The sequence below is a fragment of the Terrapene carolina genome, unplaced genomic scaffold (genome assembly GCF_002925995.2).
Source record: "Terrapene carolina triunguis isolate 2854851 unplaced genomic scaffold, T_m_triunguis-2.0 Scaffold21, whole genome shotgun sequence".
NCBI lineage: Eukaryota > Metazoa > Chordata > Testudines > Emydidae > Terrapene > Terrapene triunguis.
In genome coordinates, this window is record NW_020664372.1 from 28,683,137 (window position 1) to 28,698,051 (window position 14,915).

The 14,915-nt window shown below is 39.7% G+C and overlaps 1 protein-coding gene across 1 annotated transcript; it reads right to left on the reverse strand.

Annotated features, from left to right (window-relative positions):
- Nucleotides 1-2,403: 2,403 nt before the first annotated feature.
- On the reverse strand, nt 2,404-14,463 carry ARGLU1 (arginine and glutamate rich 1). Its single transcript, XM_026647422.1, is given in 6 exon segments — nt 2,404-4,372; nt 5,649-5,732; nt 8,022-8,247; nt 13,602-14,272; nt 14,274-14,370; nt 14,372-14,463. Coding segments are annotated over 6 exon segments (1,320 nt in total). The 5' UTR covers nt 14,449-14,463; the 3' UTR covers nt 2,404-4,207.
- Nucleotides 14,464-14,915: the final 452 nt, after the last annotated feature.

Consider the following 14,915-nt stretch of genomic DNA (forward strand, 5'->3'; position numbering starts at 1 on the left):
AAAGCAGCAGCCCCCATGAGGTAAGTTAAAGGGTGGTAATCGTAAGTGCAAAAGAAACCTCTCTGATTTTGAAAACGTTGTTTGAATCTATGGCTAGGATAGCAGCGCTAGTTTATTCCACCCTCTCTATTTATGCCTGGTGTTTAAAAAAAACCAAAGGAAAAAAAAATCCAACAGTCATTTCCGGAAAAGCAGGGGTAGCCAAGGCAGGCACAGAGAGATTGTTGGAGAGTGCAGTGAGAAACAACTTATTCCACATTCTTGGTGAGGATAGTAGTAGAGCATGTGAAATACCATAGGGAAAAAAGCAGGTGGTAGTATTTGGGGCAAGTGTGTATGTGAGGGGGAAGAAATGGGAGATGGGTGGTGGTGGTTTTTCCTTTTTTTCAGGAAGCAAGCTGGGAATTGATTCTAATATTAAATGCCTTGAGGTGTAGTGACACTCCCTTTGTTATGTGGGTGGGTCAAATTGTGTCTGCAGCCTTCAGGGGCAGCAGCTCTTCAGTCCATTTCATAGCAGAAGTCAGTTTTCATCAGACTAATGAATGTGGTACGGTTTAAGGGTGGTTTATTGTAACCGCAAAAGAGCCTCTTCCGATTGTGAAAAAGTTGTTTGAGTCTTTGGCTAGGATAGCAGCTCTAGTTTATTCCACCCTATTTTTTCCTTAAAAAAAAAAAAAAAAAAATCCAACATACACTTCCTGAAAAGCAGGGTCACCGGAGACAAAGGCCATCTTTATCATCAGATGAAAAATGTATGGTTCACACTGCACATCATAGAATATCAGGGTTGGAAGGGACCTCAGGAGATCATCTAGTCCAACCCCCTGCTCAAAGCAGGACCAATCCCCAGACAGATTTTTGCCCCAGATCCCTAAATGGCCCCCTCAAGGATTGAACTCACAACCCTGGGTTTAGCAGGCCAATGCTCAAACCACACTGCCTTTGTGCATGTGGACACAAGGATGCCCCACTCCTATCAAATATTCAGTAAGCTAATATGTTCAAAGCAAAGGCTGAAGTGGCTTAAAAACAGGGGAGAAATCAGCACCCCTTCTACACTCGATGAGAAATAACCCCCCAAAAGAAAGTAATAAAGTCAATGGGAGCTGTAGCTCATAATCGTGACTTCAACAAGGTTCAGTGTAACTAATGCAGTAGTTCCCTGAACTTTTTATTAAGCATACTCACCAAACACATGGTCTTTTTTGCAAGGCACCCAGGGTTCAAATTGGGAGAGGGAGGGAAGGGACAAAACCATAGGAAAGTGTCCTCTTTCACCAGCGCTGCTGTCTCCTCCTTGCCCTGCCGAGACAGTACTGACCACCTACAGCAGCACCCTCACCCCCGTCACCCTAATCCCAGCCCAGTGCTGGGAGACCCTGGGAAGTGGAGAGCAAGCCTGCCCCTTTCATCCTGTACTAATGGCTCCAGTTCATTGCAACCTGGAGTGCGGGGTTACAGCACTGCTCAGGTTTGGCCTGGCCACTCATCCCTCATGACAGAGAGTGGGCCAAACCTGAGTGGTACTGCAACCCCACATGCCAGGTTGCAACGCCTGGAGTGGGGAAACAAGGACAGAAGCCATTGCTGGGGGGGTTACGGGGTAGGCTCACTCTCCAGCCCCTTCCCAGCCTCCCTTCTTCTGAACCATTCTCGCAACCCATCTACAACCTTCCCATGACCCATCCTTTGGGGGAAACTGATGGACTAAATCTATCTGATCAGTTTAATTGTTGCCTGAAGTGTTAAGGAATTTATATATGTAACAAATACTTGTAACTGTAGACAGGTACAAATATCAGGGAGGGGGGTTGAGGCTTAAGTAATTTCTTGTGACAGGATGTCAAACAGCAAATAGCAGTGGAAGAACTGAGTCTTTACTATTGCCCTCAGGGTTGCCATTCTTTTAGTGGCAAGAGAAAATATATAGGTATAACAAGAGGACTATTCCCACTCTCCCCTTCACAACTCTAAGTCATCACAAATAACTGACAAACACGTTTTTTTGGGAGGCAAGGGGAATTAAGCACACATGAATCTCTCCCTGTACAAAACTTATACAATGCTAGCTAGTAAGCAGAAATATTTGAAGTTAGTGGAGTTATGACAATTACACACCTGCTGAAGATCTGCTCCTAGGAAGAATACAAATACACAAGTGTAACACATGTAGTAGGATGTGAAACCTATTTTTTTTTTTTGGACTATACTACATTGTGTCAGAGGAAGGATTACTTATACTGCACATCTAAGACAACCAAGATTTTATGTATTGTATTGGTGCCATTATTTAACAAAAGAAAATAATTAATGAAGTGTGAAATATTACAACTGCAAATCTGCATTATGGCAGATTTAGTTTTTTGCATTCAGAACAGGAGAGGAAACAAAATACATAGGTCTGTTTAAGTATTGATTTTTTAATAGCTTGTTTCTCATATAGGGAACAAGGGGAAGTTTTATATTTTAGAAATACAGGTATCAGTTGATTTTTTAAATAAAGCCTGATGCTTGCTACAGGTCATGTACATTGTTTGGCTTCAGTTTGTGTGCTTACTCATTAAGCAACACTATTTCTGTAACAATTTATAAAGACAAATTTAAGTACAAGTACTGTTGTAGGTATTTTATATCTTCATGCTTATCGTGACGCTCAGGGCAAAGCGAAAAGTGTCAATCTGCGCCCGACTCCAAGTTCCAGACAAAGATTGCTGCATACTGTTACAGTGACACATTCAACCTGCTACATTTTATTTATCAAATCCACAGAAACAGATCTGGTGAAGTATCAGGAATTCTTTCCCTCTTAGTCCGGAAAATCTTCAAATGTTTAGTCAACAATTACGATCTTTCATTTTAAAGTATTCACTATAGATGTTGTAATACCAATAGGAAAAATGGAATTTTAGAACTGGACACTACAGTAGCTGAAGTTTCAGCAGAAGAGTTACATACAAAAGGGGATTTTATATATAGTTTTCAATCTGTGTTTTCATTTGTCAGAATAAAACCCGTATATAAATGGATAACATTCAGGATGCTGCACATGAACAACAGTTGCTTTGTGCCTAAAACAATGTATTTAAACAGAACTTCACTTTCTGCTTTCCATTACCTCGCAAGTGTGCTTGCCCTTCAATTTAAAAATAAATATATATAGGGTTTGTTTTCCCCTTCCTAAATCTATCAGATCCACTATATATGGTGATGACCCTAAATTATACAACATTCTATATAATGAGGCAAACTCAAGGGGATTAGATACTAAAGTACTTTTCTGGGTTCAGTAAGCTAAACAAGCCAAAATAAGTCTCTGTCAGAATAATACCAACATTTAATGAAAATAGCAACAGCCATTAAAAAAATATTAAAAACTGTGGGTTTTTTAACTGTGTAATCCTTGCATTAGAGGTAGGAAAAGCAACAATTTTTTTGACGTGAACTTAAAAAATACCACTATATTTTTGAATTTAGGAAAGTGAACTGTCACTCTTACTGTAGTTATATAAGTGTACTAAAAAAATTTACTTAAACATATGAATTTAAGACTTTACTTTATTCAGCAAATTGGTTTATTTACACAATGGGGAATGCTGGTTGAATTTTGTCAATGTAATAAAAACAATCTAAGAGACAATACTGAACTCTCAATCTTTCTATATATTCATAGCAGAATTGACCAACTGTTTCCTTACCTGTATCGGGAACATCAAGTGCAACAGTGGGACAGTATCATAGGACACTGATTTAACAATAAACCACAGAGGTCCAGTAGTACTTTGGGAATTTACTGATGCATGTACTAACTTTTTTTGTTATTAAAAGTCAGCAAAACCAGCATGAAATTCGGTCTAATATCAGAGTATAACTCTGAGATCAGCGGGTCAGTAAAAACCTTATCAGATCATACACAATTTATAAAGTGACCTGATCTGCTTCAAACCACTATTACAGAAATAAAATGGATGAGAACAGATTACTCTCTAAAAGGCAACAGTGATCTGATAAGGATTTAACTTAATGGAAGTTAAAAAAAAAATTAAGAATTGCAGAGCACAGCCCCTATTAGAACAAGCTAACTTTCCAGACTTTCAAAAAAGACCAAAAAAAAAAAAAAAAATAGTGAAAGAAACCACTTCAACATGAAGCTACCATACAAAGTTTTTCTGTTTCATTTTTCTTTTTAAGAGTTCAGAGTTCCAATTTAATCCTGGCTCTTTAGTGAGAAGGACAGTTTTGGCCTAGACTTTCCCTTGCCCAGGATCATTTTTTGCTCTTCCTTTTGCTGACGTTGCCTCTCTTGTTCTAGTTTCATCCTCTCCTCATGAATCTTTCTTTGTTCTTCAACAATTTTCAATTGTTCTTCAGCCTGTGTACAAAACCAGTAGAATTTAGAATACATAATATTTAGCAGTCCCTATAGTAGTGATTTTTCAATCTCTATTTTACATGTATTCAGCAAACACAGAGCCCAATTCTGCAAACTTAGACACATAACTACTCATGTTACAAGTTCTATTGGCTTCACATAAGTAAAGTTTTGCACATGCATAAACATTTTCAGGATCAGGCTCTTAAGTGCATATCAAAATCTCATACACCAATATAGTTCTTTCTATTTTCAACACATTTTACAAATACTATCTGTATATATTTATATGCATTACAAATTTAAATATAACATTGTTCCTTTTTTTCATTATTAGGGAAATCAATTTATAAAAAGGAATATTCTCCACTACTTCTTGTTTGTATTTGATAACTTAAAGGGGCACTATCAATATAGAGCAAAACCCTGCCAAGTTTTCATCCGATTTCTTTCTCAACCTATTACAAGTTACCATTTAGGCTCAAATAGTGCAAGCACTTATGCAGTAAGCTTAATGGAATGACTCAGGTATAAAGTGACTTGTGTCTATTTGCACTATCAGGACATAATTACTAATGAAAGAAAGATTAGCAGAAGAACTTCTGTATTTTCAAGTTTTTATTTTGTTCATTTAATAGTATTTAGCATATAGTTAGTTTGAATAGTTGTTTTTCCATAAAGCGATAAATTAAAAATGTGGTTGTAAAACCACAAAAACTGATAGTGAGATTTTAAAGCAGGTGTCAATCCAGAAACCAGTTTTAACAAAGACCTTATCTACACAATTTAAACTGGTGCAAACCCCTTTGTGATCAGTCTTATTTTGGATTATTTTAAACTGATCAACCAAAATAAACCACTCAAACCAAAGTAACAGCATCCACACAGGGATGCAATGTTTTTGCACTGATTTAACTAAACTGGTTTAAAACCCACTGATTTACTTTAAACGAATGCAACTATCATATACAGAAGTCTGAAGTGTATATGTTGACAAAGTCCTCCTCACCCACTGCACACTGGAATTTTGCTTGTGTCAAACATATTTATACCTGTTCTGTTACACTAGGAACACTAATCAAAGCCTGGTCACCAGTCAAAACCTGAAAGGATACATTGGGAGCTGGAAAGAGATTGTTTGCCCTCAAAGTCAATGGGAGCATTCACACCGATTTAAATGGGAGTAGGATTAGATGTTTAAAAAAAAAAATCTCATCTAGCACATCAGGCAATAGGATTTGAACAGGTCTACATTAATGTAAACATTTCTACCTACCAGTTTAGCTTGTGCTTCTGCAATTTTTCGATTATTCTCTTCTAATATTCGCTCTAGTTCCTCACGTTTTGCACGCTCTTCCTCCTAAAGGGGAGGACAGGGTAAGATGTTAGAAAAGTAAAATACTCATTTATGTGTCTTCACTAATCTTCCTCAGAATTCTTTTGTGAACTGACTTACGGGGCAGCTTTACAGCCACCTATTTTGTCTCAACAGTAAATTGTGCAGCCACTAAAATTGGTCTCTAGTACTAAATTTAAATCATCCCTCCCAGTCCAAACAGCAACCAACTAAACCCTCCCTAATCATAGATTCCTGACAATTTATTACTAGTATTTTAATACCACACAAATGAACAAGGACAACTACAAAAACTGGATAGTATTTACCAAATTAAAAAAGTAATATATAAAATATAAATAAAGTGAATAGTTGGTCTCACCAATTAAGTATACCTACGTATTCTTTACCTATACTCCTTTAATCAGCATTAAAAGTTGAATATTTACTGTCTTGTCCAGTGTCCTGCAGAGTGTGCTCCTCGGCTGCCATACGCGCCAGCTTCCTCTTTAAAATGATTTGTACTGTTAGCTTGGCAATACCTGCATCAGCAGCTCAACCATTTATAAAGAAACAACATACAAGGAAGGCTGAGCTGAGGAATGCAGATGTTTATGATAAGAAGGAACAAAAATATGTAAATCATTCCTAAGGCAAACAATTAATAAGAAAAATACATTTACTGTTAGTGAAAAATACAAATGGTAATCCATACTTCATGGAACTAAGGGCTTCTTTCGTGGGGAAAATGGACTTAACATTCAATATTTTGACAATTTTAAGACAGCTTAAACTGTCATCTACAGTTTGAACTGGAATTCAGGAGTCCAGGAAAGGCATGATGAGGAAATAGAGCCTTATAAACTGCTGTTTCCTTGGTGAATTTTATAAAACTTTGTTATGCAAAACATAAATATGAAGAGTGCGGGAAGGTTTTTGAGGTGCTTCAGTTCACATAATAAATATCCAAATTATTTTAATATTTGGAAGATTTAAATCAGCCAGAGGTTTGTGTCTGTGTAAAAAAAAAAGTTAATATGAAACAAAACAAGCATATGAAGAGAAAACTTCTTACGATGACTAGTAATCAGCTACTAGCTAACAGGCTGTGCTCCAGGAATTGAAATTTATTTTACATAGTAAAGCACTGATGAAACTACTCCGCATCAAACTTCAATTATGGTTTTTAAAAACCTTTTTATGAATGATGCATCCATTTAGTCAACTGAAATCCACTATATACAAATTTCAGCAAACTTTAATGTATCTAAAGTCAAAATGCATTTTTCTTAAAGTTGAACTTTGAATTGCACACTTGTGAAATTCTGCATATCTTAAGTCTCAGCAAAAGAGCTTTTATTTCAAAGATATTATATTGGCAGACAAACAGTTGACGTTTAGCCTGAAGGGGAAAGCATCATTATTAATGATTTTCCTGTTGTAAACTAATCAAGTAGTAAAAGAAGTACTGAGTGAGAGAGTTATTGGACACTCAGTGCTATTTAGCTGAATTTTCTTTAAGGGTTTAAAAGATTGACTTTAAATTTTTGGATCCTGGAGTGATTAGTGCAGACAAGCATCAAAGCCTTAGTAGCAAATTACTGCCTCACAGAAAGACGTTTTTCAGCTTTTCCTCCAGCTGCTGATAAAACAAGTAACATGTTTAGCTTGACTTCAGACAAGGACAACCTGCTCCTTAATAAATTCTAGAGGAAAAAAAGGAGTTAGTAGTTATTGAAAAATGAATATAATGATTTGGACATAAGTCCTTGGTGAAGACGGTGGCTGGGCTTATGTTCAAAGTACAAGAATTAGTCCAATGTACGCTCAAAGAGAATGTTTGTTTTAAAGGGAGAACGGTAAGAAAACCTAGTTAAAGACAGGTACTGCAGCTCAGTGCTGGACCCTGCTCTTTTCCTGACTGAAGGCAAAAAGCCTCTTACAGTCTAGGTAAATAAAATGAAACAAATGAAGGATACATTATAATAAATTTTAACCCTTTCCCCCCAAATAAGAAAGGATTGTGGATAAATCCTGCAGCCATGGCAAAAGTTTCAAACAATTCTCAAATATGTAGGTCAGTTCCATTAAAATTCAAGTATCCTTGTACAGGTTTTAGGAGAGTAACTGTTTTAAGTATCAGTGAGCTCCTCTGAATAGGCTAGAAATTAAGTTTCGCAGCAATGCAAGTTTACACGAGAAGGGAATTAGATTTGCTGTATTCCATCTCTTTCTGAACCGAACAGGAGGCACAACCACACACTGAAAGTTTTGCCATGGACTGTCTCTACTTTCCAAACGACCGAGCGTTACCTCTCTGGCTTTTTGTGCTGCAAGTTCAGCTTGTCGCTGTCGCTCGAGTTCTTCGAGCAACTGTTTTTCCATGATGCGCTTAGCCTCCTCCACCCTGCGGAGAACCTCTCGCTCAATCTCATCCTTCCGTTTCTCCAGCTCTTCCTCTACACGCTTAGCCACAAGCTCTTCCACTCTTCGGGCAGTCTCTTCCTCTATGAGTTTCTCTTCAATTTCTTGTTGGCGTCTAGAAAAAGAGACATGAAAATAATAATTGAATTAGTTATTTCAATAATGAAATTTAAATAAAACTTTGAATTCACAGATTGACATAGATGATTATGGTTGGTATTATATATTTAAACGTTTTCCTTTATTCTTTGTTCACACACCACCCGTACAAAAAATTTGCTGCTTTACATTTAAGAGAAAGCGAGTAAGATGATGAGTACAAAAGCCATAGCAACATACCATATTTAACACATCTGAAAATGTTACATTTAACAACAAAATAGCATTTTGAGTAGGTTGTGATACAGCAAATGGATTATTTTGACTCTGAATGTTACTTAAATCACAGTAATGTTGAAATGTAGCTATCAGCTAAAGTACCCATCCCCCTTTCAAAATTCAAAACATTTTAGGTTCTGTGTTACATGAAGTAATAAAACACTGCCCTAAGACCTCCACCTCAAAGGCACCAAACTGGTCTCTAACTAAAATAGAAAGCAGAGACAATAAAATTTGTAATCTGAATATTCCTAACAAAAGCTCCAGGTGTTGTCGTAATCTAGATCTCCAATAATTTACCTTATCACATATCAAATACTGCAGATTTACTTAATTTCTTTATGATGGTATTGAGTGTCCAGCATAATTGTACAAAAGCAAATAATATCAATTCAGAGTCCTAAATAAAGCATTGCTTTTGTGTTCTGCATTTTTACAAAGGATTTTTTTTTCTAAACAGTGGGTTTTGCTTTTTGTTTTTTAGTAAGATGCTATTTTTTTTTAAAAGGCTAACACCAAATATGATAGGATGCAAAATGTTATATTCACTTAACTTTAACCCCCTTCACATTTTACTGAACAGTAAAATATTGGGTTAGATCCTATAAACCCTTAATACTTGCTGTAGTGCTTGCTACCGTGAAGATGAAAAAGCTCCTCATGATAGCAAGCACTATGCACAGTAGTGAGCATTTGCAGGACTGGGCCCGTTGGTGAATTAAATATTCAAATACTAACAGGATGTTCATTTTATACAAAATAATATTCTACAGCTAATTCCTTAAATCAGTGATTCTCAAACTTTTTCACTGGTGACCCCTTTCACACAGCAAGCCTCTGAATGGAACCCCCCTTATAAATTAAAAACACTTTTCTGTATATTTTAACACCATTATAAATGCTGGAGGGAAAGCAGGGTTTGGGGTGGAGGCTGACAACTCGTGACACCCCATGTAATAACCTCGCGACCCCCTGTTTGAGAACCCCTGCCTTAAATGGTATTCACTTTTCAGGATTACTGTACTGTATTATTTTTACATTCACACTGGACTTTTGTTTGAATTGAAACTTAAGCACACTAGTGAAATACTGACTACAATATGTTTAAAAGAGATATCTTAATTTGTCAAGTTAGGTCCAATAATTTATGATTTACAATATAAGACCTAAAATAGAATAGTTTCCGGTCACTTTCTTGTTAAAGTAAGAGTTTCAGATGTTATTCACTCAATTATAAGTATATTTTAACTATGGAGACATTTTCAATTATTCATACATTTTCAGAAAAATGCTATAATTTGACAGATTTTTGATTTCCTAGTGGGGATTTTACAAAATAGTAAGACAACACATAACCTAAAGGGAACGGATTGACTATTTAAATAACATATATGAAACACCTAAGGGCTCCTTGAACCTATAGGTCTAACCCCCAGAAAAGTAAATTTAGTCTTTCATTCTACTGATGCAGATGTGGGCTCTTTCTGATGAAACCTTAAACCAAAGTTCTCTGCTTTAAGTGGATATAAAATATTCCATGGCCCATTTCCTCACCCCACTGTTGTGCAGTGTATTTGTTGCCCACTGCACTTTCATTCCAGAAATAACTGCAAGGTTTTTGTAGGCATATTCTCTAAAGTGTTTTTAAAACCTTCAGAATAAGGCTAGAATCTAAAACAATATTATATTACTCAGTAGGTTATAATTGTGCTGTAAAATTTGCTTCAAGTTAAGCCTTGGTATATATCAGGTATCGATCTATACAAATCTGTATTTATTGTTGCCCTCTTAATCAAATATTTGAACATGAGAAGTTAAATCCACATGAAAAAAAATATTTTTGAATTAAAGGAAATATTTCAGACAAATGAACACGTGAGCTGCTCATTTTTTAAAAACAATATAAGTAAATTATATTGTTCTCAAATTAGCATCGCATGGTGCAGGTTTCACCTCCTCCTACACCTGGCAAAAAAATTCAAGATTTCTAAAATTAGGAGCAGCGCTTGCATATCTTTCCATACTTACAGACAATATTTACATATCATACCCCCCCCCCCCCAAATTTAGTGTTCCAGGAAATGTGATCAAAACTACGCTAAAAAAGCATGACTACATGGGAATTTATTCTCAAAGATTTAAGTTCTGTTTTAGACCACCACCCCAACATCTACATTTGAAAATTTAACTCTACAAGTCAACGTTGTAGATTCTCAATAAATGCAGGATCAGGCTTAAATATGGTGGTGTAGTTTCTATCTATAATAAGGTATTTTCTGTAACACGTGTATACAAGACTTCCTATACAGAGGTAAAATTAGCATCCTCCTCTAACAAGCAACAACATTTTCAGAAACACCAGAAAGTCAAAGCATGTTTGTGTCAGATTTTTCAGAATAAGTTATGAGATTCATATAGAGTATGTTAGGAGTTTTATGAGAGCTGCAAGAAGCAAAATGCTTATTATTCAGTGGGTTTGCTACATCAAAGTTTCCATATTCATTTATTTGTAGACCTTGAAATTAAGCGTCACTGCAAAGAACAGAAAACATTGTAAAGCACAGAGGTCTCTTACATTTCAGGACAGCCGTTCTGTACAGATTCAGAAGAAAGTCATTTTCAATGTATGTAGCTGTCTATCAATAGGCAATTTGATAAGTGACATATAAGCCAGTATGAAATATGAAGTGCTTGATTCAACTAGCGAGGCACAACATTTAAATTTAATATAGTTTGCCACATTAGCAAAGCCCAAATGGAATACTACACCCCGCCCCCCCAAAAAAACCTCAACCCCCTCCCTCCCAAAAACATTCCCTACCAAAAACATGAAAGTTCTTCTTTTTCTTCAACACTTAAATAACCTGGACAACTAAAGACTCTTGTGCACCTCTAAAATAGTACTTTGACAAACAGCAGAATTTTGTTTGCCTAACAAACAAAGACTGCACTTTACTGCACTGTTGCTACTTTGATCAATTCCCATATTGCCCACCTAGATCATAAGTCAAGTATTCCACCATTTTTCATAATAAGCTGATTTGTGTAGTATAACAAAGTTGTTCTAGAAAAACACTAACGTTCAGGTAAGAATGCCAACAGATTTTTTTCTTAATGAGCTCTGGCCTACTATTCAGGTAAACAGAACTAGATTTGTTGCAAATCGAAGTTTTAATGGCAACATAATGATGAACTGCTTAAGTATTTGATATAAAGATCTTAAACCTTTCATTTTCCTTCAGTACTAGAACAGTTTCTTCCCTCTCCTAAAGAGCCATTTTTGGTCTGGTAAGAGATCAGGCCTTTGTTATAAAAAGCAGATGTCCAATTACTTTAAAATTGCAAATATTTCACAAGTTACATATACGTTCTCAAATAATTAGGTGTTTGCCTTACAGCTCATTTAAAGGGTTACCTGTGAATGAAAAAGAATCTGGAACAAAAGCATTAAGATTCCAAATTGAGAAGAGACATTGTTTAAAAATAAACAACCAGAGCAGGAACCTCTTCTCACTCATAACTATAGGTGCAGTGGTTCTCAAACTTTTGTACTCGTGACCCCTTTCACACTGGAAGCCTCTGAGTGCAACTCCCCTTATAAATTAAAAACACTTTAAATATATTTAATACCATTATAAATACTGGAGGCAAAATGGGGTTTGGGGTGGAGACTGACAGCTCGCGACCCCCCCATGTAATAACCTCGCAACCCCCATTTTGAGAACTCCCTAGGCTAGAGAAACTTCACTGATTTCAATAGAATTAATCCAGATTGGCCCAGGTCTAACAGGAGAATCAGGGCCCAGTGTCTCCAAGACAAAATATTTTGAAATTTTTCAAATGCATGTTCTGTAACAATACAACAACATTTGATGATATCGCTATCAAACTGCAATTAGCATAAGTCAAGAGGACTCTCAACAACAGAATACTTTAAAATAGAAATGAAAGAAGCAATATGGAGAGATCAGAATTTCCAACATATGGATGATTTGTAATTATTTCATTCATTATGATATAGCTAAAACAAAGCCAAAAGAAAATGAGTTGGTGTAAAATTAATCGGACTGGTTGTCATTATTTGACTCTGCCTAAGCATTCACTTAAAAAGGCGGGATCAATCAGAGAGTACACCTCTACCTCGATATAAGGCTGTCCTCGGGAGCCAAAAAATCTTACCACGTTATAGGTGAAACCGCGTGATATCGAACTTCCTTTGATCCACTGGAGTGCGCAGCCCCTCCCCCCCCGGGGCGCTGCTTTACCGCGTTATATCCGAATTTGTGTTATATCGGGTCGCGTTATACCGGGATAGAGGTGTATTTTTGTTTTCCCACATCAATATTTTTGCATCACAGGTTCATATATCAAGGTGCCAAGTTTATTGGACATTCAAAAATAAGGATGGATTTATTACAACTTATTACAAAGCGTTTTGTTGCTGTCTGTGATGAAGTAAGAAATCATAAGGAAGAATAAAAATATTTCTAATAACTTAAATAATGTTGCAAGGTGAACTATTCGGGCACCTAATTCCAAATCTATAACAAAATGAAAGAACGCCTGTGTGTTTTATGAAATATAACAAGAGCTACACAGACATGAACACTGAACATGCTAGTTTTGGTCAACTAAGCAAGTGTTTCATGATATGAATCCTCTGATTCAGCACTAATGCAGAGACAAACCCCGAGTTAGTATACTTGTTGAGTGCATTCTTTTTACAAGGCACAACACAGCCCTTGGGCCAACTAGGAGTGCCTCAGCCTAAAGAATAAGCTGCATGTTTGCAGAAAAGGGGAGGGACAAAAGTCTGGCAGTGAGCGCTGCACACACAGCCCCAGAGGCGGCGAGGCCTCGGACAGAGGAGGCGACCGAACCGAAGGCCCTTAGATGCATGTTAGAGGAGGAAGCGAGATGGCTGAGGAGGGAGGGAAGCAGCGGCTCCGCGGTGGGTGTTTTCTAGCGGGGAGGATGGGGGGGAGGGGCTCGGCGCGATTGCCCCTGGATCGAAGCGAGAGGCGGGAGCCGCTGCGAGCCGGGCTCGGAGAGACGAGGCCCCAGGCGGGGTTCCCCGAGATGGGCACTCACATTTTCCGCTGCCGCTCGAACTCCGCTTTTTTCTCCTCCTCCTCCCGCTTCTGCTTCTCGTCCAGGCTGCTGCGCTTGCTCACCGTGCGCCCGAAGATGTCGATGCGGTCCGGGGGGGACGAGGCGCGCTCCCGCTCGCGCTCCCGGCGGGACGAGGGGGCCGTGTTGGAGCGGGACCGGGAGCGGGACTCGCGGCGCCGGTTCCGCTTGGTCTCCCGGGACTTGGAGCGCTTGCGCGCCCGCTCCTTCTCCCGGGAGCGGGACCGCGAGCGGCTCCGGTTCTTCTTGGTGTGCTTGGAGCTCTTGGTGTGCTTGGAGCGGGACGAGCTCCGGCTGCGGGACCGACCCATGGCGGAGCCCCCCGGCCGCGGCCGCCCCGCCCGAAGCCTGGACGCTAGCGGCACCTGAGAGAGGCGCGAGGGGACGCGCGCATCAGCCTGGCTGGGCCTCTCCCCCGCCTGGCTCACTGAGGAGAAGGAGCAGGCCCCGGAGGCGGCAGCGAATCCGGACGGAGACAAGATGGCGGCCCCAACCCAGCGGTGACTCGGCTCCTTGCCGCCCCACAATGCACCGCGCACGCACCCTCGGCTCCCTCCTCTTTTTGGCCGCCGGAGATACCCGAAGGCGCTCGGAGAGGTTCGGGCTGAGTCGGGGTGAGCTCGGGAAGGGGTGGGGGCGGGAAGAGGTAGAGCCCTTGCGCATGCGCACAGCCTGTCCTTGCGCCATTGGGTGGCAGGCGGCGGCTGGGCCCAGTTTGCCCCCTCCCCACTGTGGCCGGGTTATCAGGGGCACGGAGCCCCCTAGACGCGCGCGCGGAGGCCGAGGGCTCTGAGCGCCCCCGCTCCATGTCAAGCTCGGCGGTGTCACCCGCTGTGCGAAGTGCCCCCCTCAGCCTCTCCGCGCCTCGGTGACCCCCACGCCCACTTCCGGGGTGCCGGCGGGACTCGCTGTGAAGTGCCGTGAGCCCTGATTGGGGGTAGCGGCTGGGGACAGTTTAAACATTTAAAAAAGAAAAAAGCAGTTGAGAAAATGTTCTTTTCCTCCCCCGCCCGCGCACACAGACTAAAGGGTTCTAAATTATTCTCCCTTGCTCTGCTTCTGCCTGGACCCGCCGCTAGGGGTCTTACTCCCTAGGCGGGGCAGTTGCTAGAAGTGTGACTAGTACGTGCCAGGGGTGCCCTGGTGCATCCAGTGCCCTCCTCGCTTCCGCCCTCACTGGCGCGGTGCTGAATGTGGGCCTTGATCCTGCCCTTGAATCCCCGGCCACAGGCTGTCACCTCTGCCCCTGCACATCCCCACTGACCTCAGTGAAGC